Raw genomic sequence first — 27,282 nt, forward strand, 5'->3', positions numbered from 1 at the left:
GTATGGCATCAGCTGTTTTTGGCTATTTCAGATAAATCTGAGAAGAACCTGTAAGGAATGTCTATTGCATTGGTTTCCAGATGTTTAAATGTGTACCTCCATTGTAAGTGAAATACATCATTGCCAATCTGAGTATTATGTTATTTTAAAAAATATAACACCAATATAAAAGTATGATTGATTCTGAGAGGGCGTCAGAATCCAGTGAATAGAGTGCCTCATTTTGAAGGCTACTGTTCTAGAAGGTTTAAACAGAAGCCTAGAATTGAGGGAGGCTATAGGGCAGACTGTGAACTCTACTAAGTGTCTCTGGAAACTGATGTTGACAAAAAAGGTCCACTTGTAAGTGATGCCATAGGGAGAGATCTCTTTGGCAAGGAGTACGATTATACTAGCTAATCCTGTGTAGTAGCTAATGGGTCAACTAAGGGATCCTCCAATTTAATGGGTGACTCTTGTGGTGCAAAGGTATTAAAGGGCTGCAGGGACATTGCATGTCCTCCCGTGGCCCACTGGGTGGACTGTGGGAGAGTGTGGGCTATGATGTGGACCATTGACCATGAGGTGCAGCGGTGCTCAGAGATGTATTCAGCAAGTGCAATGAATGTCTCATGATGATGGAGGAGGTTGATGTAATGGGGGAGGAGTGGGGTATATGGGGACCTCATATTTTTTGAATGAAACATTAAAAAAACAAAGACAAAAAAAAAAAGGGCAGTAGTGGTGTGGACGGGGCAAAGTAAGGGAGATGTCAGCCGGCAGGAAGGGACAGCAGTGTTGATGGACAAGCTGGGAAGGGGTGACGATTTGGAAACCACGCCGTCCTTCTCGTACGCTCCAGCCCGGACCCCAGCACCTGTGTATTCGCCTGCAGCGCCTTCAGCTGCGGCCTTCAGCTGCGGCTCCTCGGGGCAGCGAGCTGCGCAAGCGCTTCAAGGCGGGTGCGCGCGGCGGGGGGCGCGCGGGGCGGGGGGCGCGCGGCGGGGGCGGGGGGCGCGCGGCCGGGGGGTGGCGCGTGGTGCTGCGGAAGCGGCGCGGGCGCGCGGGGCCCGCCGGGCGTCCTGGGAGCTGCGTGGCCATGGACGTGGGCGCCGACGAGTTCGAGCAGACGCTGCCTCTCCTGCGGGAGCTCGTCCAGGGCGCCGACTTCGTGGGTACAGCACCCGGAGCGCCGTCCCTTGGCCCGGTGCCCTGTCCTGGGGGGGTCCAGCGGGGGGGGGGGGTCCGGGGGAGACCAGGCCGGCAGGTGGGCTGGCCAAGGCCGCAGGGGTCCTGGGCCCCGTAGCGGGACCCCTGTCCCCGAGAGTGGGCTCCCGGCCGGCGGAAGGGCGATTCCTCGGGGACTGCCCGCACCGTGTCCCGCCCCCTCGGTGGCCAGAGCGCTGTCGTGGCCCACGTGGAGCCGGGGCGGGCCGGGGCGGCAGGGTAGTCCTTTCTCCGTTGTCCTTCGTGATTTTACCTGGCTTCCGGAGCACCAAGAGCGTGAGCCTGGGCACCCTTGCCACCCGCAGCGTCGACGGCATCGAGCGTGTGGCCGTGGTCTTCGCGTGGACTCTGTCTTTTTTCTGCCTCCAGGTCTGGACATCGAGTTCACCGGCCTTCGTTCTAACCTGTCCGGGTGCCAGCAGATCAGGTAGGCCAACCCCACCCGAGAGCTGAGCCTGTGCCACCTCTGTCCATCCTGGAGAGACCAGCACTATTTTCAGCAGGCTGACATTTGGGGGGCAGGGGAACACTGTGAGATGCTCCCCGCATGGGGGGTGGCTGTGTGTGCTGGTCTCTGCCCACTCAGTGTTAGCGGTGTTCCCTAGTTGTTGTAACCAAAAAAATACTCCCCTCTGGCCGAGCGTGGTTGCAGGGAGGACCTCTTCTCTTGACGTTATCTCTTTGCCTGTGTAATGGGGTACCTGTTTTTCCACAGTCTCTTTGACTTGCCCTCGGAGTGGTATCTAAAGACACGTCAGAGTGTTCAACAATTTACAATCTGTCAGATTGGTGAGTTCAGTATCCGGCTGTTTGTTATGAGTTACTGGAAAAGATACTTTCATTGTCTTTGTTTCCTGCTGGTAAAAAACAGCTTTCTTGCCTGCAGCACCTGGAATATGTGTCTCTTTTTGTTGCGTCATTTTGTTGTGTCATGTCGTTGTGTCAGCTCTCCGTGTGGGCGGCGCCATTCCTGGGCAGTCTGCACTTTCTTTCGCGCTGGGCAGCTCTCCTTACAGGGCGCACTCCTTGCGCGTGGGGTTCCCCTACGTGGGGGACACCCCTGCATGGCTTGGCACTCCTTGCGTGCATCAGCACTGCACGTGGGCCAGCTCCACACGGGTCAAGGAGGCCCGGGGTTTGAACCACGGACCTTCCATGTGGTAGGTGGACACCCTATCCATTGGGCCAAGTCCGCTTCCCTCGTGTTTTTTTTCAAGGCTATATTAGCTGACAGTTTTGTATGCTTGTTGGTTTCTGACTGGGCTATGCCAGTGTAACCTAATGCTTTGGAACAAGCAGAAATTTAAATTAGTAGCATTGTTTACATGCCTAAATGAGTCAGCCTTAAGGAACAAGCACTGGTGCGGTTTCTTGTCCATATCTCAAGGAAAAACATGCAAAACGTATTTTGTAAAATAACACAAGATCACGCTATTAATATTTTATTCTGCACCTTGACTTGACTTAGTGTGGTCTGAAGAGCTTTCTAGATCAGCAGATACAGATAGATATGCTGTTCTTTTTTGAACAGTCGCGCATACAAGTTCAACCTATGAATGTGTGTGTCTATGGACTCGGTCTCCTAATAATATTTATTTACATTACCATTTATTGGGTGTAATAAATCAAGATTGCATTAATGATCTTAGTATTTATATATTACTGTACTTTTTAATATTGCATCTGCTGGAATTCTAGCAGTGGAATTGCAGAGTTAGAGCATTTAAAAGTGTTCTAACCATCCACAGAGTTTACAGAGATTTTACTAATAGCGGCAGTGAATCTATATGTTTCTTTCACTCACTAACATTTGGCTTTATCACTCTTAAAACTTCTGTCCACCCAGTAGAGGAAAAGTGATCTACTGTGTATGTATATGTGTGTGTGTGTTTGTGTATATATATATATGTATATATATATATATATACATATATATATATTTTTTTTTCTTTTGGCACCAGGGCCAGGGGTTGAACTTGAGACTTCATATGGGAAGCCGGCGCTCAATGACTGAGCCACATCAGCTCCCCTGAGCTGGTTTTTTTTGTTTGTTTGCTTGTTTGCTTTTTTTTAGGAGGCACTGGGAACCAAACCCTGGGACCTCCCATGTGGGAAGCAGGTGCTCAACAGCTTGAGCCACATCCACTCCCCTTGATTTATATTTTGATCTCCGTGTCTTGATTTGTACAGGGGTCGGCAGACTTCTTCTATAAATATTTTAGGTTTTGAGCATCACATGGTCTGTATTACAGCTGTTAATTCTGTCATCATAGTACAAAATCAGTCTTAGTTAATAGGTCAATGAGTGAGTGTCTGTATTCCAATAAAATTTTATTTACAAAACCAGGCCATGGGCTGGATTTTACTGACCCTTGCTTTTTTTTTTTCTCTTTCCTTTTTTTTTTTTTGTTTTGTTTCTAACCCTTGTGTTTAATAGGAGTGATGGTGAATATCAGCGTGTGTTCCTCTGAATTGTCTGTCCTTATCCTTTGTTATTTTTACACTGTGGTTGTATCTGCTAATTGTGAGATCATTTTGGAAAGTAAGGGGAAACAGCAGTTAGTTATATTTCTGTTTCCACCTCCTCACCCCCACTTTTTGAAGTCTTTCCCTTTGTGTATAGTCTTTTTAACAGTACAGATATTTTGAAGCAGTTGAGTTTATAAATCTTTCACTTTATAGTTTCTTGTTTGCTCTGGTTAGTTTTGAAATTAAGATTTACTTTTGTTTGAAGAACTATCCGCAGTTACATTTTAGTAACTTTGATGTAAATTTCAGTTTGACTGTCCTCATGCATTAAATCTGTCTTTACTCAGTCTCTCTTATTGCCTGGATTCAGTAGGCTCCCCCCGCACCCAGTAGACTTTATGTAAGTGTCTATTTTATTTTTTTAAGTGACTTTTCTTCTGAACATGTTCTTTGTAAATTAGTGTCTTGGAAAATAATGAACTTTTCTGAACTTCAAGGCTGCATTGACTTCTAAAACCATTGTGAGCTTATTGCTTATATACCGCTCTATACAGATCTTCAAGCTTAAGTGTTCTGGACTTTCCACTATATCATACTGCTGTTTTGAGTCAAGGAGAACTCTACTGATGTGTACATGAAACAAAGATGTGTCTAAAGATTGGCTTTCTAACTTTCCTAATTCTCTAATTTTTTTTTAAAATAAAGATGTTATCCTATTTTAAAGTCTGCAACAGTATGTTTGGATGTAAAATCCTGTTTAAAATGTTTTGTCTTTGTAGCTAACTCCAGGTAGCTTTACTTTGGTATTCATTCTCTCTGTTATCCTTCTAGGATTGTCGGTGTTTTCCAGTGTTAAAGGAGAATCAAACAAGTATGTATAAAGACCTTCGCAAAGTGTATGGCTCTTGCTCATTTATTGTCTATAAATGTTCCCTTTTGAATTCGGCCTCAGGCATCTGAACCACTTATGTCTCAAACACCCCATAGTCCTTCCTGCCTCCATGCCCTTGGACGTGCTGTCTCCTCTGCGTATTCCAGCCTCAAGCCTATCTTTTAGCAGTACCTTCCTGTGACGCCTTTCCTGACACCCCTGCCCTGTACTTTTTTTTTTTTTTTTTGAGGTGCAGGGGATTGAACCCGGGATCTTGTATGTGAGAAGCTGGTGCTCAACCACTGAGCCACATCGGCTTCCCTGAGTTGGTTTTCTTTTGTTTGTTTTACTTGTTTGTTTTTGTATTTTTCAGGAGGCACCAGAACTGTACCTGGGACCTCCTATGTGGGAGGTGGGCGCTCAACCACTTGAGCCATACCTGCTTCCTGCCCTATACTCTCCTCCTCCCTGAGATGGCTCCTTCATCTGTTTGCTTGTTGTTTTTGTTCATTGTTTTTTTTCTTTAGGAGGCACCAGGAACCAAACCTGGAATCTCCCATGTGGGAGGCACTTAACTGCTCAAGACACATCTTTTCCCTGCTCATTTGGTTGTTTTTTTTATTTCCCCTTCCCTCCTTGTGGCTTGCTTGCTGTCTTCTCATTGTGTCCATTCACTGTGCCCCTCTTCCGTGTTTTTACTTGTTTCCCTTTTTGTTGCATCACCTTGTTGAGGTGCTGCAGCGCTTGCGGGCTGGCAGTTCTCCTCAATGTGTGGGCAAACCTGCCTTCACAAGGAGGCCCCAGGATGTGAACCCAGGGCCTCCCATATGGCCCAATTGGTTAAGCCACAGCCTCTTTCCTCATCTGTTTTTGCTTATTGTTTTTGCTCATTGTCTGCACCAGAAACTGAACCCAGGACCTCCTATGTGGGAAGTGGGAGCTCAGCCACTCAAGCCACGTCTTCTTTTCTGCCCTGTACTTTTAAAGTGCTTCTTTCCCTGTTTTTATAGTCTTTTTTTTAAAAAATAAATTTAATTCATTATTATTTCCTAGGTAATCTATTTTTTTTTTTTAAGATTTATTTATTTATTTCTCTCCCCCTACCCCGTTGTCTGCTCTCTGTGTCCGTTCGCTGTGTGTTCTGTCAGCTTGTATTCTTGCCGGTGGCACCGGGAGTCTGTGACTCTTTTTGTCGTGTCATCTTGCTGCATCAGCTCTCCATGTGTGCGGCACCTCTCCTGGGCAGGCTGCGCTTTCTTTGCACAGGGCAGCTCTCCTTTCGGGGCACATTCCTTGCGCGGGGGACACCCCTGCGTGGCAGGGCACTCCTTGTGCACGTCAGCGCTGCACATGGCCAGCTGCACACGTGTCAAGGAGGCCCTGGGTTTGAACCCTGGACCTCCCATGTGGTGGCTGGATGCTCTGTCTGTTGAGCCACATCCACGTCCCTCTTATTGTCTTTTGTGTGCACCTTCATTATCATGATTAACACAGTGTGTTATGTGATAATTGACGATGATATTTAAAATCCTTATCTGGTAGATGACAGGCACCAGCCGTTCAGAAAGGGTGCCTGAACTCTCAGAATAGCACCAATCTATAGACAGATGAGTGTGCTCAGCTCTGCTGGCTGCCTGAATAGCAGCCCTGGGGAGGTCGTTACAGGCCTGTGTGGTAGATTCTGTCCTGGGGGCAGGACCACTGCCTGTTGTCTTTGGTCCTTGAATCATAGTACTTGAAACATTTGGATACTTCTTGAATGAAAGAAGAGCCTATCTGAAGCCTGGTCTGTGAGCCAGCAAATTTAAAAATGGTTTTGTCCTTTTCTCTGTTTCTCTTTTTTTAAACAGGTATATAGCCCATTCATGTAACTTCTTTCTCTTCCCTACAACATTTGGGGTTTTGGATTCAGAATTCTCTTTCCAGGCTTCTAGTGTTCAGTTTTTGAATCAGTATGGCTTCGACTATAACAAGGTATGGCATTGGAGGAGGGAAGCATGACTGTTTGAAGTTATCTGTTCTAACTGGTCGATGTCCCATTTCCTTTCTCCTTTCTTCCTTGTCCATGTGAAACAAAAAGCTTTCTTTCCCCTCTGCTCCCTGCCACAGAGGATTCTCGCAGCTAGTCTCCTTGTTTTGTTCCTGCCTTTAGTTTCTCAAAAATGGAATCCCGTATATGAACGAAGAACAAGAGAAGAAAATTAAGCACAATATCCTCACCGGGAACTGGAGAGTTCGCAGGTAAAGCAGATTTCTTCAAGCAGTTTTCAGTTTTTATTCTGCTTTTTGCATTTTCTCTTGGTTGGAATGCTTACCTTGAATTGATCGTAACTTTCTGTAGTGTGGCGATGTCACATCACACGTAAGTGAATGACTTCAACTACATGGGCTTAGCCAAAACGAAACAGTTTGTGGGGCTGATGATTCCATCCTGAGCTGGAGATAAGAACTGGCATTCGGCTCTCTCCTTCAGGTTCAGCTCCCATACAGACCTCTCACTGTATTGAGTGTTTGTCATGTTAAAAAATGAAGGAGTAAAAAGAAATCTGTTTAAAGAAAATGGGGACTCCATTCCAGTGCTGGAGGGAAAGAATGACAAAAGGTTCTGTTGGATTTGCTGTGAAATACTGTGTTGGTCTTCACTGTGCTCTTTTAAGGGATTTTTCAAGGGTAAATCCTGGATGTTTTTGACTAGGCCCATTCTATGCTGTGCACCAGCCTTAGAACTTGGGCCTCTCCTTGGATGTATTTGCTCAGGTATATTTGATTCTGCTGCCTGTGACCCATTTGCGTTCCCGGAGGACAGGGTCTCTGCCTTTCTTTTTTGGTCCCCAGTGCCAGTCGTGGTAACTGAAACACTGCTATGGAGTTAGAATCAGGAATGACCAGAGTGAGAGAGCAATTAGGGGTGGGAGAAAGGGCAGGCGACTTAATTCTAGTCTGGGCACAGCTAGTCACCAGCTGAGTGACCTCCAGCAAGTCACTGTAAGCTATATCGGCTTTAGATTTTTCTGCCTTTATTGTAAAGGGGGTTACAGTAGACAATTTTTTGTTTTCATTTTAAAAACAATATCTTGAAGTATATCACTCATACATGAACATACATAAATGATAAATATATAGTAAAAGTTCTGAACTTACAAAACAAAAATGCGTAACATCGTAACAGGACTCCAATACATCAGCTACCACAAATACCTTGCGTTGTTGTCGTGAAAAATTTGTAACAAATTATGGAAGAGCATTGTCAAAGTATTACTCCTAGCTATAGTTCATATCTTACATTTGGTGTGTGTTTTCCCCAACCCACCCTATTATATTTTGTTGTTCATAAACCATACCGTCCATCCAAAGTGTACAATCAATGGCATTTGGTACAATCACGGAGCTGTGCTCTCATAACCCTAATTAATCAACACTAGAGCATCTTCATTACTCCAAAAAAAAAAAAACAAAACAAAAATAAACCGCCATCATACCCATATATTAGCACTACTTAAAAATTTTGTCATGTGCTTTCACCATTTCTATTCATTTCTGAACTTTTCCAAACAACTTCTTTTTGTACCAATTCTGTACGGATTAAACCTCAAGTTTTCATTCTCCAACCACTTTCCATTCTCTGATGACTTACATTCTGGCTATTAACCTCATGAGTTTGCTCATTATATTTAATTTATAATTGTGAAATCAACATAATGTCCTTCTGGTTCATCAATGGCATATCCTTCATGACTTCATTTCTTCTTATAGCTGCTGAATAATAGTTCGTCGTGTGTATGTACTACAGTTCAGTTATCCATTCGCATTAGACAACTCTTTGAAAAGTTATGATTGATTATCCAGCCCAGATAATTATCTTAGGTGATGTTGGAGTTTTAAAAATCCTACCTTGTGGTTCTCATAAGAATGTAGCTTTTTGTAATGGAAAAACACAGTTGGAATTTTTCACCTTCTGTTATTTTCTGATGTTGGAGCCAGGTCCTTATCTCAAAATAACGTTGTGTTCTCATTTTTCTAACACAGGAAAAGCCGTATTTACCAAAGTCCTTGTCTCTTCCTCTTCTTACCAGATGGTGCTTTTGTCACCAAAAGCTGAATAAAGACAGTACTGATAGTAATGCTTAGTGTTGGCCAAATCCCAGTAACTTTCCTTTGTACCTCATAATGAAGCAGAGAGAGATGAAACATATCCCTGTGAACATGTGTGAGGGTATAGGCCAAGTGTTTGGCCTCCTGTTACATAACAAGACTTGAAATATAATGGTCTTTTAAACCTTTTTTAAAAAATTTTCATTATAATGGGTTTTGTTTTCAGGGGGGAGGATCCATTCTCTTTACCAGATCACATTAAACTGGAGGCCTCAGGAACACCTTTCATTAAAAAATTGTCCGCAGTTCTGATGTGGTTTGGTTCAACATTTCCACTGACATGTGCTCCTTTTTCAGTTCTTTGGATAAAGACCAAATCAAGGTGGTGATTGATGATGTGACGCGGTGGCTGGACCTGGCAGAGGAGGGCGATTGGATGACTCTTGCTGGGATAACTGGTAGGCTTGAGGGCTGGTCCCTCCATGACCTTGGAGCTGACTTAGACCAGCAATTAGGGAAACTTACCCTCTTTTCCCAGGGATCCTGGGCCCGAAAACCTAATAACTGAGTTGGATGCCACTATTTTCTCAATAGGTAGGTGGTCCTTGTGGTTAGCTAAAGCACCGATTTGAATTTAAAAGTTGAAGGCTTTTCTACTTCCTCTGAATTTGAAGGCTTAGGAAGTGAAGTTCCACCAGGGGCATCCACTTTATTGCGATCCCAAGTGTTTGGTGTACTTACTTTATTTACTTTTGTTAAGTTTTGGACCCTTCCGCCCCCAATGAAATGTGGACTCACAGTGGACATACCCTAGATTGTCGGTTCTCAAAGCCTGATTTCTAGGTCTCTGGGGTCTTTGAGATCCTTTAAAAGGGCCTGACAAGGTCAAACAGTTTTCAAGATACCACTCCGGTGTGACCTGCCATTATTATCGCAACGTTTGCACTAATGGTGCTGAAGCAGTGGTGGGTGAACCTCCCGAGACTAGCACAGACTGAGGCAGAAGCATCAAGTAGTCAGGGCTCTTCATTACTACGCATGCTCAGTTTTTAAAAAAACAAGCACAAGTTTTATTTAAGAACCTTGTTAGTAAAGCAGTAATAATACTTACTTTGATTAAATCTTACGTCCTGTTTAGTCATCTTTACTATTTTGTGTGTGAAAATAAGACTGCGTCAAACACTGCTGCTGCGTGTCGCTACATGCCAGTATGACGGTTGTCCTGAGGAAAAGCACTTGTCCCATTTGTTGAGGGCTGAACTAGCCATTTTTTTTCCTCCCACGAAACATTTTTACTTGAAATAACTGACTGTGCTTATTGAGACTTGAGTATTTTGCAGCCGTTTCCTTGCATGAGAAAAGCAAGCTTGTCAGTCATGTCAAGAGAAATAATGGACAGTATTTGCTAGTGATAAAATTCAAGCTTTTGATAAAAAACTGGCATTTTGGAAAACTTGCACCTGCCACCAAAACTGGACAGCTCCCCAATACCAAGACTTTTCTGATGACATCAGTGATTATATTTACAAATGCCTTTTGTTTGTATTGTGTAATTAGGTGTGTGTACATTTGGAAGATCTGCACAACTCAGCAAACCAGTGTCTTCCAAATAACCCATGGGTGTTGTTATAAAATCGTGGTGAAGATCATTCAAAGTGCAAGAGAGATCAGTGGGTTGTAATGAAATAGTCCACCAAGTTCATTGGTCATGGTTCCAATTCCATATCATACCTAATCTCTTTTTCAACTATACCTACTTGAGGCTGGGTTTTCTTCACATGCTTCAGCAATAACAAATCACAGTGGATCAAATGCAGAAGCAAATACAAGATTCCAGCCAGACATTAAAGAGACTTGCAAAAATGTAAAACATTGCCACTCTGCTCACTAATTTTTTTTAAAGTTATTTTTCATAATTTTTTTTAGGTGAATATATAATGTGTTTACTATTTTCAAAGAAAACCTCAATATAAGCTTTAATTTCTAACATGGTCCCCGTCGGTAGCTGGAACCCACATAAACAAAACTCTTTGGGCTCCTCCATACTTTGAGTGGCCCTAGACCAAGAACTTGAGAATGCTGGCCCAGGTCATGTCGTGGCCCTGCCTCTGGCCTTGTGGGCTTTAGACCAGCCCCAGGGCTGCCTCAAGACTCTCTTCCTCCTGGGCTTCTCTTCTGGGGGAAAGTGGAAAGCATGCCCTTGCAGGTTCTCTGGGGGGTTCGTTGTGAGCCTCGTGTTTCCTGCTGTAGGGTTCCAGGCCTTCGAGGTCCAGTTAGTGCTGAAGCAAGCCCTCCCCAACGTCTGGACGGTGCTGAGCGATCAAGGAGTGAGTCCTGGCCTTGGGAATGGGGTCCTTGGCAGCTCCTTCATGCCTCTCCCTCCCCAGACCATCCCACCTCTGTTTTGCTGTAAAGAACCATTCCTCTTGACTTTACCAGTAGGCCCGTGTCCACTTTCCATTTCAGGTGGTAGTGAAGAAAGTTAGCAAACAATACCGCTGGTACCTGGAGAACACCTCCTGCCATGGCGAGAGCTCCTGGAAGGAGAAGATCCTCCTCTCGGCAAGAGGTTTCTCTGTCTTTTTCCAGATGCTGGCAGAAGCCAAGAAGGTAGGGGGGAAAACATCTTTTCTTGGCCTTTACCAGTTACAGTATTTTTTAGCTGTAGATATTGATACTCAGATCCTTCAGCAGTAAAATAAAATTCCTTAAGATCTTTTAGCAATTGGGCTGCCTCTTGTGGGGGTGGAACGAGGGTATGGATGGAATTATCATCTGATTGTAACTGCAGGGAGTTCTAAAGCTAAAGCCTTTGCAAGAAACTGCTCTTCGCCTGTGGTACCTGTTTTTATTTTTTATCGTTTAAAGTTCTGTTTCTCTAACTCGTCGATTTACTCCAAGTAGCCCTTGGTTGGACATAATATGATGATGGACCTGCTGCATCTTCACGAGAAGTTCTTCAGACCTCTGCCAGGTAGGAGCCCCTTTGTCGTCCTCCAGCTTTCTATGTGGCTTTACCGGCCGGCAAGGCGGCTGGCCCAGCATCGCGTTCCCAAGGTAGCCCCCAGGCAGAGAACTTCAGTCTACTTTGAACTGATCCCTCCTCATCACTGAAGTTGTTCAGGCTCAGTGTATAGAACTTGGCAAAATCAGAACTGTATGGAGAGAGGTCGTCTTTGCCCTTAACTGTAATCCTAATGCTTTTTTGTTTGTTTTTTCTCCTCCGTTGTGAATTTTCACATGTTTGCGCTTATATTTATTTTGAATTCCCCCCCCCTTACCCAAAGCATTTATCTACATGGTTAAAAACCAATGCCACTTTGTTTTTTTTAAGATTTATTTATTTATTTATCTCCCCCCCCTCCACCCCGGTTGTCTGTTCTCTGTGTCTATTTGCTGTGTCTTTGTCCCCATCTGTTGTCAGCGGCACAGGAATCTGTGTTTCTTTTTGTTGTGTCGTGTTGTGTCGGCTCTCCCGGTGTGTGTGGCGCCATTCCTGGGCAGGCTGCACTTTCTTTCGCACTGGGCATCTCTCCTTACGGGGCGCACTCCTTGTGCGTGGGGCTCCCCTACGCGGGGGACACCCCCGTGTGGCAGGGTCCTCCTTGCGCGCATCAGCACTGCGCATGGGCCAGCTGCACACAGGTCAAGGAGGCCCAGAGTTTGAACCGCGGCCCTCCCATGTGGTAGACGGACGCCCTAACCACTGGGCCAAGTCCGCCGCCCCAATGCCACCTTGTAATGGCTGTGTGATACTGTCATGACCTCTCCTGACTGAGTTTTGTTGCACGTTCCTCAGTGTAGCATTGTGGTTAAAAGCATGGAGCCCAGACCCGAACTTGAATTCTACTTCCCTGTGCAGTCTCAGCAAGTAACTTTTTTTCCCCCATCTGGTTGTGTCATTGTCTTTTTTTGGTGTGCCTCTCCATGCTGAGCGGGCATCTCAAGCAAGTTGCTTTAACTTGTCTCTATTCATGGTTTCCTTACCTGTATGGTAGGGACCGATAGTAATACCAGTATCGTGGCGTTGAGGGGGATTAAGTGAATAAATGTAAAGAGAAACACGTCTAGTTTAAAAGAGTAAGATTCCTGGAGAGAGTTCAACAAAAAATGATAAGACACCTGAGTTTGAGCACATTGAGAAAAGATTGAGAATTGGGGGAAAAAGGGGATAAAATTAATAAGAACTCATACAAATCTAAACAAACAGCAACACACACAGACACACAATCCCTGAGAGAACAGAACAGTACTAAAGAAGTGTGAATAGCCCTAATAAAAAATAAATGCACACACACACAAAAAAGAAGTGTGAATAATGGCTGTGTGATTGTAACAAGATGATACAGCAGGTAAGTGAAGATGGGGCTTGTGGTGGGAAATGTGGGAGGAGGCGGAGGGGGAAGAAAAGGGTTCATTAGCATCTTAGACCTAGTGGGAGTCAGTAGTTTTTTCAGTTAAATATCTAAAACTGAAAAAATCAACAAGCAGCATAAGCAAGTTATTTAGAGATATGGGAATAAATAAATACTAAGAAAGAATTGAAAGTAGTTAATTGCCTTTGGGGCAGAAGGAATTGGAAGGTACTGGGAAGGAGATTGCAGGCTTTTTTTTTCCCTTCAGTAAACCTCTAAACTATATGCATGTATATATAACTTTGAGAAATAGATATATTCATAGTTTTTTGTTTATTTTTTTACATCAGGCCACTTTCTCTCATCACCATCTCATTTTTCTTGGATTTTCTATTTCCCATTGTCTTCTTCCATTGGCTAGAACCTCCAAAATGATATTAATTAATGTTGTCAGTAGAAAACATCCTGATTTTAATGGAAAACAGTTTGGCTTTTTTCTATTAAAAATGGTGACGGCAGGTTGGATTGAGAAGAGAAATCCTTAATGATAAAGTTAAGGACGTTTTCAGTTCCTATTTGTTTTGTTTTTGTTGGTTTTGTTTATTAACTGGTGTTGCTGACAAGCTAGGTTGGAAAACCTTCTTTCCCAGTTTCACCAACAAGTAAGCTCACTTCTGACTCTGGGTCTTGTTTCTCCTCAGAAAGTTATGAGCAATTCAAGGTGAACATCCACAACCTATTTCCGGTTCTCATTGACACAAAGAACGTGACAAAGGATATCTGGAAGGTAAGTTTATGAAATTGCTTTGGACTAAGGAATGCTTCGTTCCAGTAACATGTAGCCGTACAGCTTTCCCTCTCTCTCTTTCTCTCTCTCTCTCTCTTTTTGGTCTTTGAACCTTTTTTCTCATATTTTAAAACTCGAGTTTGCGTCATTTTGTCTTTGGGCACATCAGCATCGTTATATTAGCTTATATATTACTGTTTTCCTTCCCTTATTAAAGCTTTCATGTTTTTACTTTCTTGTCTCTACTTCCTGTGCTTATTTAGGATCAGATGATGGAACCATTTATTTTAGAACTTGGTACATGCCTAGTAAAAATTTGCAAAATGCTTAAAGAGCATCGGGTGGGATCCCCTCTTGGCAAATCGTAAACATTTTTGCCAGGCCTCAAGGTGACGGAGTCTCAACCCTCACTGCCGTTGGAATCGCCTGGGAAGTTACGTACTGCTGCCCGAGTCCCAGGCCCAGCTTCTCATCTGATCTTGGATGGGGCCTCAGCTTTGGGATTTTAAAAAATTCCCAGGTGTACTAATTTGCAGTCATATGGAGAACAGAACGACCAACTGGTTTAAATGCAGCTTAGAAATTAAACTGAGGAACAGAGAAAAGGGAAATCAGGTCAGTGTTTTAAAGCCATAAGCTGACCATGTAAAGAAAATTATTCAAGAAGGGGAACCACAAAAATGGGAGTGGATTACTTGATACATTTTTGTGCGCTTACTGTTTGTGCTCTGTATGTTTTAGCTACAGTAGTGTTCTGTGTTGTCAGCCGGTCTCCATATACACTGAGTCCTAGGGAAGAATCTTGGGGCTGACTGATAGAACTGATATATTTCCCTTTCCTTACAACATGTGACAGACTCTACGGGCTTACCCGAGCATTGCATCAAGACCGTCTAGTCCTTAGAATCCTGGTATTCTAAATAGGGGTTCCTTCAAAACCCGTCTGAGGAAGATGGTGTGAGTTGTGTTTGTGTGCTTTTGTGTGTTTGGCACCTTTACAAGAAATCCAAGGATCCTTGGTAGCCTGACCTGCTGAGTAAGGAGCGGGATAGTTAGCATGTCGGAAGAGAGAGCGCTGTGGGAGTTAGCCTTCCCCAGGCCATTTTAGCGATTGCTTGGTAAACCTTGAAGCAGATAATAAAGAAAAGCACAAAAGTTTTATTCTTCTTTGGTTTTTTCCATAACTATAGGAGCTGAACTTCCCAAGGGTTTCAAATCTTTCAGAAGTCTATGAAGTCCTGAACAGGTAAGGAAGGCGTAGTCCTGGAGCCGTTTCTGGAGTGGTGGTTCTCAGCTGTGGGAAAGAGGTTGCAGCCCAGGGCACAGTCACCGTGTCTGGAGAGATCTCTGGTTGTCACAGCTGGGAGTGGGCCTGCTGCTGGCAACAAGTGGGGGAGGCCAAGGTTGCCACTCCTCATCCCACAGCGTGTTAGCAAGAGCCGTCCAGCTCAAAACACTGGTAGCCGGTGCTGACTAGTCCTGTTCTAGAGGCCGAGGACCTGCACCGTTGAATGACATGGAGTGTTCTCTTGGCCAGGGTGTTAGTCTTCTTTGGCTCTGTCTCTGATTACTGGAGTGATGAGCCGCACAGGAGCAGGCGTTTTTTGGTCATGTTCCCTGATGTTTCCCACGGGCCTACAACAGTGTGAGGCATAGCAGGTGCACATTAAACAAGAACGGGGGCGCGAATCCTAAAACCTTTCCTGCAGGAAGAGGCGCTCTCTTGCCTCTTGCACAGCCCCGACCATTCGGGTGAGGCTGGCGGAGAGCGTGTCTCCTAAACAGCGCTGGAGTGGTCGGGGGCTGCTGGGCACCTCTTCCTCCCCTGCCGGGAGCACCCGCAGGCGACCCAGAGCCACGATGATGGCATCCGTGGCAGCTGACAGCAGGGCCTTTTGGAAAGAAAGATGCTGCGTGTCCCTGTGTCCCTTTCGTGTGACCGTACGCATGGGTGCCGCTGTAGATTCCTGGTCTGCAGCCCCAGCTGGCCTCTCGCTGCTCGGCAGCCCTTGGGGTTCCTAACAAATCCTCTCTCCTGTTCCCTGCATCGGTTCTTTCAGACTATGCTCTCCTCTAGCTCCATAGGCTTCTTCCTCTCATTTCCAAGAAGAAAATCGGAGGCCAAAGGCAGGAAATCTCTCAACTCCCTGGTCTCTCCTCCAAGAACAGTTGTGCTGTCACTGTCAGCATCTTTGTCGTCGCCTCTCCCGTTGGTCAGCAGATCGGAACACCTACCACATGCCCCCTGCCTCTGCAGCGCGTCTTTGCTGCGCTCCGCCCTCCCCACGGGTCGGCAACCGCTCACCGCGGGCCGTCCCTGCTGGTGGTCCAGCCTCCCCTCTCGTGGATAGCTTTCCGCTCCGCATCCAGCTCTGCTCTCCCTAACTTAAGGTTGCTCTTTCTGACTCAGCTTCCTGCTCTAGCTGCCACCGTTCGTTCTTCCCTTTGCAGCAAGTCTCTGCAGGCCACTGACTCACCTCGGCCGCTGCGGTCAGCCCGTCCCCACCCACGCCAGCTGCTCTTGATTCAGGCCACCCAGCAGGACCTGTCTGTCACCTGAATTGGTGGGAATGCACACCTGCAGCGTGGCAAATGCTAACGCGTTTCTTATGGCGCGCGATGCGCTCGGCCTCTGTCTCCTGCCTTCTTGTGTTGTACCACTCCCTGCGTTGTTCTCGTCTTGCTTTTTTTTTAGAATCAGTTCCTTGCAGGATCTTGCTCCTCTCTTCATCTTAGATTTTTCCCCAGGGTCTCTCCTCTTGCCCGTTGCCATGTGTCTTGGAGACCTGGTCCACTCCCACGGCTTCAGCTGCCACCACTTGTACGTCTGTAGCCCAGACCCCCAGCTCGTGACGTTTAGTTGACCAGCTCTCTTCCGGATGGTTCTACCTTGGATGTCCCACAGGCACCTTCAACCTGGCACTTTCCTTCTCCCTGCCCCTCAGGCCTCCGCCTGTCCCTGGAACAACAGCTTTTGAGTCCTGATGGTACCAGGCATGATACTGAGGGCTATGTCCATGTCTGCGTGTGTGTAAATTTTTTTAGTTCATAGGCTCCGAATCTAGTAGGGGTTTAAATCCTTGCTTTGCCACTCACTACCCTGTGTTTGACCTTGGGGAAACTACATACTTAATTTCTCTGTGCCTCAGTTATATCCTCTGTAAATGAGGAGGAAACAATAGCATGTAGCTCACAGACAGTTGTGAGGATTAAATGAATGAATTCAAGTAAAAACCCTTAGAATCATGCCTTGCACTTAATATGTATTTGCAAAGTATTAGCTACTGGGATTGTTGACAATTCTTTTAATCTAAACAGACAAACTATGGCATGAGTACAATTATCAGGCCAGTTGTCTGTTCTCTGTGTCCATTTGCTGTGTGTTCTTCTTTGTCCGCTTCTGTTGTCAACAGCATGGGAATCTGTGTCTCTTTCTGTTGCGTCATCTTGCTGTGTCAGCTCTCCGTGTGTGCGGTGCCATTCCTGGGCAGGCTGCACTTTCTTTCGCACTGGGCGGCTCCTTACGGGGTGCACTCCTTGGGCGTGGTGCTCCCGTACACGGGGGATACCCCTGCGTGGCACGGCACTCCTTGCACGCATCAGCACTGCGTGTGGGTATCAGGCCTGTTTTGCAGATGAGAAAATTAAGGCTCAGAGAGCTTAATCACATAGAGGTGTGAAAAGATTTTGTTGGCTGACAAATGAAAAGAAGGATTCCTTGTTGAATGCTGCCTCGATTCACCCAGATAACTGAGCTGAGAACTGGGCTTTTTAGGCATCCAGGTCCTTTGATCTTACTTCCTAAATCATTTTCCAATCTGTTCATTTCGCAGCATGCCCAGTATTTGGCTTGTACTTTTCATTCCAGTGACTGTGACTCTAGCAGCCCACTGTCGGCACCCCAGCCCTGTGGCGGGTGCTGCTTCATTTCCCTCAATGCCACTTGAGTGCTCGTTCTGAAACGTGACCTCACCCGGGCCATTTCTCTGCTTAAAATCTCTCGGTGGTTCCAGAAGTCTCCACGTGACTTGTGAGGCCCTTCCCCATCTCGTTCCTGCCTGTCACAGAGTGGCCCAAAATCCTCTTAACTTCCCAGGGGTGCATGATCCAGTCTTGCTCTCTCTTCCACCTTGTCTGTGCAGGCTTGAAATTCCTGATACCACCCCATTTCTTAACCAAATGCCTGCAGTTTTAAGGCCCTCCTCTAGTACCACTTAATTCAGGAGGCCTTTGTTCCTGAATGCCTGAAGCTGCATTTATAAGACGCAGTTGTAATTGTCTCTATGTTTGTTACTCATAACACTAGCTGGCGGCCTCTTGAGGGCAGGGGCTTGTCGTTGTACCTAGACTCGTGTCAAATGCTTGACTGTCCCAGAATGACCTGGGCTTCCCTTTCTCCTCTCCTGTTGCCCAGTTACAAAGACTTGTCTGTTCATGCCTAGGTCTGTGTTTTTTAAAGTTTTATTTTAAATGAGTCCCAGTATGACCTTTTAATTTCTATTAATTTAAGGGACTGGGGTGGGGGTGCGGGGACAAGCAAGGACTATCCTCAGGGAATTTTTGTTGGTCCTGTTTTCCTTCTCTAATAGTGACTTGAACCCCACCAAGAAATCTGGTCCAGTGATTGTTCACGCAAGCAAATGTGAGAAATATGGTATGTTCCCCTTAGATCGGGCGCCATTCACACGGGAGACGACTGAGGTGCTAGAGCTGAGAGCTTTTTCCTTGCACTAGTCTCAGCGTACAGCAGGTGTGTGGGAGGGCTTTTTCCTCTGAAGTTTTCCCGTGGTCTACTTCAGATGGCCCTCCCTGCCTCAGGCTGAGTTATCCCAGAAAGTATTAGACCCTGTGGAACTGCCCGTTTCCTCCTGGACATGGTGTTTAGTCTGTCGGGAAGCCCTTAGTCCACTGCCTTCTCCTCCTCTTGGATGCTCTTGCCACCGTGGAGGAGTTGGGAAAGGTTCCGTGGGGTGGGGGAAAGGGGCACGCCCAGTCTCCAGAGGAGCAGAAAATGGCTGTGTGCCACAGCTGGCGTGCATGTTGAACAGGGTAATGAGCTGCGTGTGCCACAGCCGGCGTGCATGTTGAATAGGTAATGGGCTGCGTGTGCCACAGCTGGCATGCATGTTGAATAGGTAATGAGCTGCATGTGCCACAGCTGGCGTGCATGTTGAATAGGTAATGGGCTGTGTGTGCCACAGCTGGCGTGCGTGTTGAATAGGTAATGGGTTGTGTGTGCCACAGCTGGCATGCTGTTGGACCAGGGTAATGAGCTGTGTGTGCCACAGCCGGCGTGCATGTTGAATAGATAATGGGCTGTGTGTGCCACAGTTGGCGTGCTGTTGGACCAGGGTAATGAGCTGCGTGTGCCACAGCCGGTGTGCATGTTGAATAGGTACTGAGCTGCGTGTGCCACAGCTGGCGTGCATGTTGAACAGGGTAATGAGCTGTGTGTGCCACAGCCGGCGTGCATGTTGAATAAGTAATGGGCTGCGTGTGCCACAGCTGGCGTGCATGTTGAATAGGGTAATGGGCTGTGTGTGCCACAGCTGGCGTGCATGTTGAATAGGTAATGGGCTGCGTGTGCCACAGCTGGCGTGCATGTTGAACAGGGTGATGAGCTGCGTGTGCCACAGCTGGCGTGCATGTTGAATAGGTAATGGGCTGTGTGTGCCACAGCTGGCGTGCATGTTGAACCAGGGTAATGAGCTGCGTGTGCCACAGCTGGCGTGCATGTTGAACAGGGTGATGAGCTGTGTGTGCCACAGCTGGCGTGCATGTTGAATAGGTAATGGGCTGCGTGTGCCACAGCTGGTGTGCATGTTGAACAGGGTGATGAGCTGCGTGTGCCACAGCCGGCGTGCATGTTGAATAGGTAATGGGCTGTGTGTGCCACAGCTGGCGTGCATGTTGAACCAGGGTAATGAGCTGCGTGTGCCACAGCTGGCGTGCATGTTGGACCAGGGTGATGAGCTGTGTGTGCCACAGCTGGCGTGCATGTTGAATAGGTAATGGGCTGCGTGTGCCACAGCTGGCGTGCATGTTGAACAGGGTGATGAGCTGTGTGTGCCACAGCTGGCGTGCATGTTGAATAGGTAATGGGCTGCGTGTGCCACAGCTGGTGTGCATGTTGAACAGGGTGATGAGCTGCGTGTGCCACAGCCGGCGTGCATGTTGAATAGGTAATGGGCTGTGTGTGCCACAGCTGGCGTGCATGTTGAACCAGGGTAATGAGCTGCGTGTGCCACAGCTGGCGTGCATGTTGGACCAGGGTGATGAGCTGTGTGTGCCACAGCTGGCGTGCATGTTGAATAGGTAATGAGCCGCGTGTGCCACAGCTGGCGTGCATGTTGGACCAGGGTAATGAGCTGTGTGTGCCACAGCTGGCGTGCATGTTGAACCAGGGAAGTAGGCTGGGTGTGCCACAGCTGGCGTGCATGTTGAACAGGGTAATGGGCTGCGTGTGCCACAGCTGGTGTGCATGTTGAATAGGTAATGAGCTGCATGTGCCACAGCTGGCGTGCGTGTTGGACCAGGGTAATGAGCTGCGTGTGCCACAGCTGTTGTGCGTGTTAGACCAGGGTAATGAGCTGTGTGTGCCACAGCTGGCGTGCCTGTTGAATAGGCAATGGGCTGCGTGTGCCACAGCTGGCGCGCATGTTGAATAGGTAATGAGCTGTGTGTGCCACAGCTGGCGTGCGTGTTGAATAGGTAATGGGCTGTGTGTGCCACACCTGGCATGCTGTTGGACCAGGGTAATGAGCTGCGTGTGCCACAGCTGGCGTGCATGTTGAATAGGTAATGGGCTGTGTGTGCCACAGCTGGCGTGCGTGTTGAATAGGTAATGGGCTGTGTGTGCCACACCTGGCATGCTATTGGACCAGGGTAATGAGCTGCGTGTGCCACAGCTGGCGTGCATGTTGAATAGGTAATGAGCTGTGTGTGCCACAGCTGGCGTGCGTGTTGAATAGGTAATGGGCTGTGTGTGCCACAGCTGGCGTGCATGTTGAATAGGTAATGAGCTGCGTGTGCCACAGCTGGCGTGCGTGTTGAATAGGTAATGGGCTGTGTGTGCCACACCTGGCATGCTGTTGGACCAGGGTAATGAGCTGCGTGTGCCACAGCTGGCGTGCGTGTTGAATAGGTAATGGGCTGTGTGTGCCACAGCCGGCGTGCATGTTGGACCATGGTAATGACTGTGTGTGCCACAGCCGGCGTGCATGTTGAATAGGCAATGAGCTGCGTGTGCCACAGCTGGCGTGCATGTTGAATAGGCAATGAGCTGCGTGTGCCACAGCTGGCGTGCATGTTGAATAGGCAATGAGCTGCGTGTGCCACAGCCGGCGTGCATGTTGAACAGGGTGATGAGCTGTGTGTGCCACAGCTGGCGTGCATGTTGAATAGGCAATGAGCTGCGTGTGCCACAGCCGGCGTGCATGTTGAACCAGGGTAATGGGCTGCGTGTACCACAGCTGGCGTGCATGTTGAACAGGTAATGAGCTGTGTGTGCCACAGCTGGTGTGCATGTTGAACAGGGTGATGAGCTGCATGTGCCACAGCTGGCGTGCATGTTGGACCAGGGTGGGGAATAGAGACTTCCTTTCCCAGATGGTGTTTCTGATCACTGCTCAATGCTTTCTCTTATACTTACGGGAAAATGTTTTAGTTGAGACAAAGTACCCTCATGAAGCGGCTTATGATGCCTTTCTTTGTGGCTCAGGTAAGAATTGCTGTTCTTTTCAAAAAAGATTTTTAAAAATTGTGGTGTATCATATATGTAACGTAAAATTGCATTTCAACCATTTTTAAGCGGACAATTCAGTGGTATTAATTACTTTGTCGATGTTTACTACCATTACCACCTTCCGTTATTAAAACTTTTACGAGACTTAGGTTTTTATTAATGATAAACCCCTGCTATCCCCAGGTTCTCCTTTTTTTTTTTTTTCCGAGTTGGTTTGCACATAATGGAAGTAAAACAGTTCACTTCTTTCTTTTTTTTCCTTTGTCATTCTGTGCACATATTTTGATAAGATTATCAAAAGGAAACTCGAGGTCTATTAAATTTCTAGCTTTTTTCCCCCAGTTCTTTTGAAAGTGGCTCACTTGCTCCTACAGAGAATACACAGGTAAGTGTATCTTCCTTTTCCTTCTGTTTAATTATTATTTTTTAAAAATTAATTTTTTATTTATTTCTCTCCCTTTCCCCCCAGTTGCCTGCTCTCTGTGTCTGCTTGTATTCTTGTCAGTGGCACCAGGAATCTGTGTTTCTTTTTGTTGCGTCATCTTGTTGTGTCAGCTCTCCGTGTGGGTGATGCCATTCCTGGGCAGGCTGCACTTTCCTTCGTGCTGGGCGGCTCTCCTTACGGGGCACACTCCTTGCACATGGGGCTCCCCTACGCAGGGACACCCCTGCGTGGCAGGGCACTCCTTGCGCGCATCAGCACTGCGCATGGGCCAGCTCCACACGGGTCAAGGAGGCCCAGGGTTTGAACCGTGGACCTCCCATGTGGTAGACGGACGCCCTAACCACTGGGCCAAGTCCACTTCCCCTGTTTAATTAGTGGTCAAGGTTTATTGGGCCCTTGCTGTGAGCCAAGAACTCTTCAGTGCCGGGAGAGGAGAATGAGGACTGTAGTTTGTGGAGCGAGGCCCAGACTGGGCAGCAGCCACCGTGCGGGAGCAGCCGCCTTCCTGCACAGGAAGAGCCCGTCCCGCAGCCTGCCTCAGCCTGCGCGAGGCCTCGCCTTGCTGCTGCCCGCCTGGGGATTGGGAGACCCCGCCGTGTCAGGAGACCCCGGCGGTGGGGTGAGGTGTAGGCCCCCTTACCTGCTTCAGTGCTTCTCAGCATCATCTGCTTGCTCCATCTGCAGAGCAGTGGTGTTACTGTAAACAACAAGGTAGGAAGATAAAGCATTCAGGTCAACAGGTGACACTTGGTGGAGTCACAGAGGCTGGGGAGACGGGCAGAGGCTTGGAGTAAGTACCCTGGAGAGAGAGGTTCCTGAAACCTCGAGCTGGAATCCTGAGTGCGTTTTCCCGCAGCAGCATCGTCCTGACGTCCGCAGGGCTGGGCCCTTCAGAAATTGTCTGTATTTGGTGCCCCCCAGTGGATTCATTGGTCACATGGGGTTTAGTGGGCAGCTCAAGGGCCTAATCAGAATCGTCATGTGTTCTTTGGGAAGAATTGTCCTATTAGTGAAACAGTTGAATTTGGAAACCTGTTTTTGGACCATAATCTGTTAAGTCGGGTACTGTCTGTATCTGTTCATCTTAGTAATGGATATTCTAAGTACAAATGACTGATGAACCACTGACATTATACTTTTAAGTATTGTAAGAAACTGCCCCTGCCCTCCCTCTCCTGGGGTTAGACAGAGTTTCAGGCCCTGGCGGGAGATGTGCCTCTGCTGGGTGGGCATGGGTGGGCATGGGTGGGCTTGGCAGCCAGGGGCAGCCGAGGGCCTCTGTCCCGGGCACCTGGGCTCACCATCCTTCCTTTCTTCCTTTTCATCCTCACGGCTTTAAAACACGTGTCCGGTTCAGAGACACTCCGCAGCCTGCCTGGGTCTTCCTGGCTCTGGCCGTGTGGGTCCAGTGCGTGGGTGAACGGGGGGGTGCCCAGGCGGGGGGGGCCAAGGCCAGCGGAGTCGGGGCAGAACCTCCCTGCACGCACGGGCTCTCGCTCATTCTCTGAGCCTGTTGCTGCTGTTGTCAGCAGAAGGCTCTTCAGCAGACGCCGCCAGACAGGTGCAGACCCAGCAGTAACGGCCCGGCGGCTGGGCTTTGGAGGGGTCTTTGAGACGGGCTGCTTGGGGGGAAGCACACTGTGCAGGCTCCAAGGTGGTGAAGGGGTGAGGGTAGAGGTGCCCGAGGCCGCGTCCCTCCCCTGTGCTCACACCAGGCCCTTGGCTACGTGGGGACGTGGTGAATGAATGCCGCGTGGCTCAACGCTCTGGCTTTTCCCTGTCCCTGTAGCAACGGCTGCACCCCTGAGCCCTCCTTCTCTCAGTACCTTGATGTGCTGTCTCCTTACGTCAACCAAGTGAACCTTATCCGAGCTGGGGTCCCTAAAATCGTGAGTAGATTCCGTTTTGCTCCTTTATGCGATTTAGAGGCTCCCAGGGGGAAGCTGCTTGGTGTTTGTCTCTGATATGTTAGAGGAGGTCAGATATTAACCAGAATAAGAGTTGAAAAGGATATTTACACTTGCCCTCTCATCCTGTTTTTTTTTCCTTGTGTTTTTCTACCAAAATCCAGCATGGACTTGTTCACTCTTCCTCCTCCTCCCAACCCAAATAGAGCCTTTCCTCATTTCTCTTTCAGAATTTTCACATTGGGTAAGATGCCAATAAGAATTGTGGAAGAACTTCTCTCATCCCATTCTGTGTTTTCCAGAATTTCTGTGGTCCAGATTACCCCAGTATCCGACCTCCCATCCTCATCGTCAGCGTCAAGAGGTGGCCTGGGGTCAGCGAACAGCAGGTCTACCGTGAGTTTCAGAATCTCTGCAAATTTGACGTCCGGCGACTCGCCCGGAGCCAGTTCCTGCTTTTGACCAATAAGTTCAAGGAGTAGGTGCCGTGGGTCTCAGTTCATTCTCCCTCCTTGTGAGCCTCCTCCTGGCTCGTCGCCTCTGTCCAGCTGATCCCGCCTGGACCAGCAGGTCTGATCATGCTGCTTGGCTGACCTCAGAAAACCTGTCTCGACAGTGCCCGGAACGTCCTGAAGGAGTACAGGCATCACCCGAGCCTCCAGGTCTCCCTGTACCGGTACTGGAGACACTCGCCAGACATCACCTGCTTGCTCCGGTGAGTGGCCGGGACCGAGGAGCTGCTGCTGTCGGCGCTCTGTTTCCCCAGCCTGGTCTGAACCGAGCCCCGGTCGCCGGCTGGGGCGTCGGCAGGTTTGGTGGTTCAGCGGCATCCGCTTGGCCTGCCACGCTGGGCCCCGGGCTGGTGTCTGGCGATGCGGCAGTGGATGACGCTGACACTCCGCTCTCACGCAGCTTACATTCTAGCGGAAGGTAGTGAACAGTAAGCCGGATGAACAAGTGAGCTGGATGCCGGGTCAGGTGATAAGTGTTTATTTAAAACAACAGGGTGGGAAGCGGCTACGGCTCAAATCAGCTGGGCCCCGTCTACTGTATGGGAGGCCCTGGGTTCGCGTCCCGGGGCCTCCTTGTGAAGGCAAAGCTGGCTTGTGTGCCGCAGAGAGCTGACACAGCAAGATGACCCAACAAAAGAGAGACAGGCAGACACAGGGAAAAAAAAACACGCAGCAAATGGACACAGAACAGACAGCAAAACAAGCCACAAGGTGTGGGGGGATAAATGAATGTTAAAAAAAAAACCAGCGGGATGTGAAGGGGGTGGCGGGGCACAGTTCAAAGCCAGTGACGGGGGGCGGCCCTCATGGAGAGGGAGAGCGGAGCACAGCCTTGAGGGCGGCTAGGGGGGCAGTATTCAGGGCAGGGGCTCCCGGATGTGGGGAGCCCGTGCGGAGGGGCTGGGCCCGGGACAGCGGCCACAGGTGAGGCTGGAGAAGCCGCGGCGCCCACAGCGCAGGGAGGCCCACGGGGGCGCTGCGGTCCACTCTTGGGAGAGACTGGGGGCAATTGGTTTTGTTTTTCTTTTAGCCGATTTATGTCTTGAGCTGGTTACACTGACGGCAGTGTTGAGAATAGACTGGAAGGAGGCAAAGGCCAGAAGGGGGAGAGCAGTTAGGAAACGAACGCAGCTTGAGTGCAGCCCCGGCCAGGAGCCGCAGAACTGCCTCTGGAAACTCAGGGCTTCTGGCCTGAGCAACTAGAATGTTGGAGTTGCCCTTAAGTAGTTTTATAAGGATTTTAGCTTGCTGCTTAGGAGCCACACCTACATGAAATATCATTATCAAAGAAAAATATTGGGTCCCTAGGCAACCCGTTTTCCCTTCTGTCAACCTCTTGGGTCAATCACGAGGAAAGATGAATTGTCTGTTTCCCAGAGCCAGTCGGACTTTGAGAGGCATGGGTTTGCTTTTGGCCTTGGGAGCAAGATGGAGGAAAACAACTGGGCGACTAAGCTGAAGACAGAAGGGGCGGGCCTGCGCCTGGCTGACCTCTGTCGTCGTTTCCTTGCAGAGTCTGCGGCATAATTACCACCTGGGCACTCATCGCGCTGCTCCTGGGAGGACCCCGGCCCTGAGCGTCCACGGGGAGCCCCGGTCGCCCTCGCCGGCCCCACAGTCGCGAATCCTACTCGGCTCGCAGACACGTCCACGTGGGCCTCACCGGGAACTTGGTTTCAATGTGAAATTCTGTAAATATTCTCCACGATAAAGAAATCCTTGGATATGCTATCTTTGTGGCCAAAACTTTTTTTTTTCTCTAAATTATTGGGGAAGAAGTCAACCCTCCTGGAAACCTAAACTGATTGTCCAAAGTGCCTTATGGACAGATGTTAGGAAAAGAGCTGGACGCCACGTGAATCAAAGGCCATGTCATTTCAGGGGGAGAAATTCGTGGCTGCTGGGCTGCTGGGGAGGTAGGCCTTAGAAATGGTCTTTCTAAGTTTATTTTGTATTTTTATATCTTTAAAGGGTGGTTTAGCCCTGTAAATGCCCATGTGTATTGGTGACATTCTTGATGAGTTTTGAAAACCATAAAACATTAATATTCACTTCAGAAACAATAAAAAAAATAACCTTTACCTCAGGTAAAAAATAACCTTCATTTACCTCAGCCTTGAAAGGGTATAATCAAGTTATTTTTGTTTCCTCAACAGGGTCCCACGTTTCACAGACCTTTGTCAGTAATTGTCTTCTAGGTACCCACACACAGCTGGGCTGTTTGCTCAACTTTGAGCTTGACTCGAAGATTCAGCAAAGCATCCTTCAATTCTGTTTTGAAGAAATTTTTCTTCCTCCGTGAAAACAGAATCATTGACGGAGGCCCTGTCCAGGTAGAGCGGTTTAGAACTGCTTTTCCAGAAGGCAGAGGGGCAGAGGGGCAGCTCGCAGTGGAGTCCAGCGAGGCTCTGGGACGGGAGGTGGATTCATTCACTTACCACACCACGCCAGAGAGGACGGTTTTGTTTTTTCCCTGAATGTAACTTCATATAAGCTGAGGAGAATCTCCCTTTCTTTTGTGGGGTTTGGGGGTCTGACTGCTTTTAGGTGTGCCCTGAATTAAGCAAACCTGAGAAGTGGAAACAACCTCCTCAGATGAGTGGTGAGTGATCATTTTGACTGCGCAGGGAAGGACAGGGCCTGATGCTGTGGATTCGCTGTAGCTCTAGGGAGTATGAGACGCTTCAGCAGTGCCGATGACTCAGTTCACTTTACTCATTTGTCAAGGCTTCACTGAGCCTCTAAGAAGCACACAGTGGCCTTCCCAGCTCTCCGTCTTCCGCTGCAGCCCTGCCCTGTGCCTCACCAGCCAGGTGTCATTTATTGACTCTGTCCTGGAATTCTTCGTTTCTGTCCTCGATCAGATGTCCAGTGGTTCGGGAACGTCCCTCTCG

General features: G+C 48.1%; 1 protein-coding gene across 1 annotated transcript; it reads left to right on the top strand.

Annotated features, from left to right (window-relative positions):
- The first annotated feature begins 1,031 nt into the window (after nt 1-1,031).
- PNLDC1 (PARN like ribonuclease domain containing exonuclease 1) lies at nt 1,032-26,117 on the top strand. Its single transcript, XM_058289647.2, has 19 exons — nt 1,032-1,154; nt 1,576-1,633; nt 1,922-1,995; nt 4,507-4,546; nt 6,397-6,520; nt 6,699-6,787; nt 8,996-9,096; nt 10,889-10,965; nt 11,105-11,248; nt 11,543-11,612; nt 13,695-13,780; nt 14,971-15,026; nt 18,370-18,434; nt 21,447-21,500; nt 21,867-21,909; nt 23,759-23,858; nt 24,179-24,354; nt 24,493-24,591; nt 25,902-26,117. The coding sequence occupies exons 1-19, from the start codon at nt 1,079-1,081 to the stop codon at nt 25,963-25,965; spliced, it is 1,596 nt and encodes a 531-aa protein (XP_058145630.1). The 5' UTR covers nt 1,032-1,078; the 3' UTR covers nt 25,966-26,117.
- Nucleotides 26,118-27,282: the final 1,165 nt, after the last annotated feature.

Source organism: Dasypus novemcinctus, chromosome 28 (assembly GCF_030445035.2).
Source record: "Dasypus novemcinctus isolate mDasNov1 chromosome 28, mDasNov1.1.hap2, whole genome shotgun sequence".
NCBI lineage: Eukaryota > Metazoa > Chordata > Mammalia > Cingulata > Dasypodidae > Dasypus > Dasypus novemcinctus.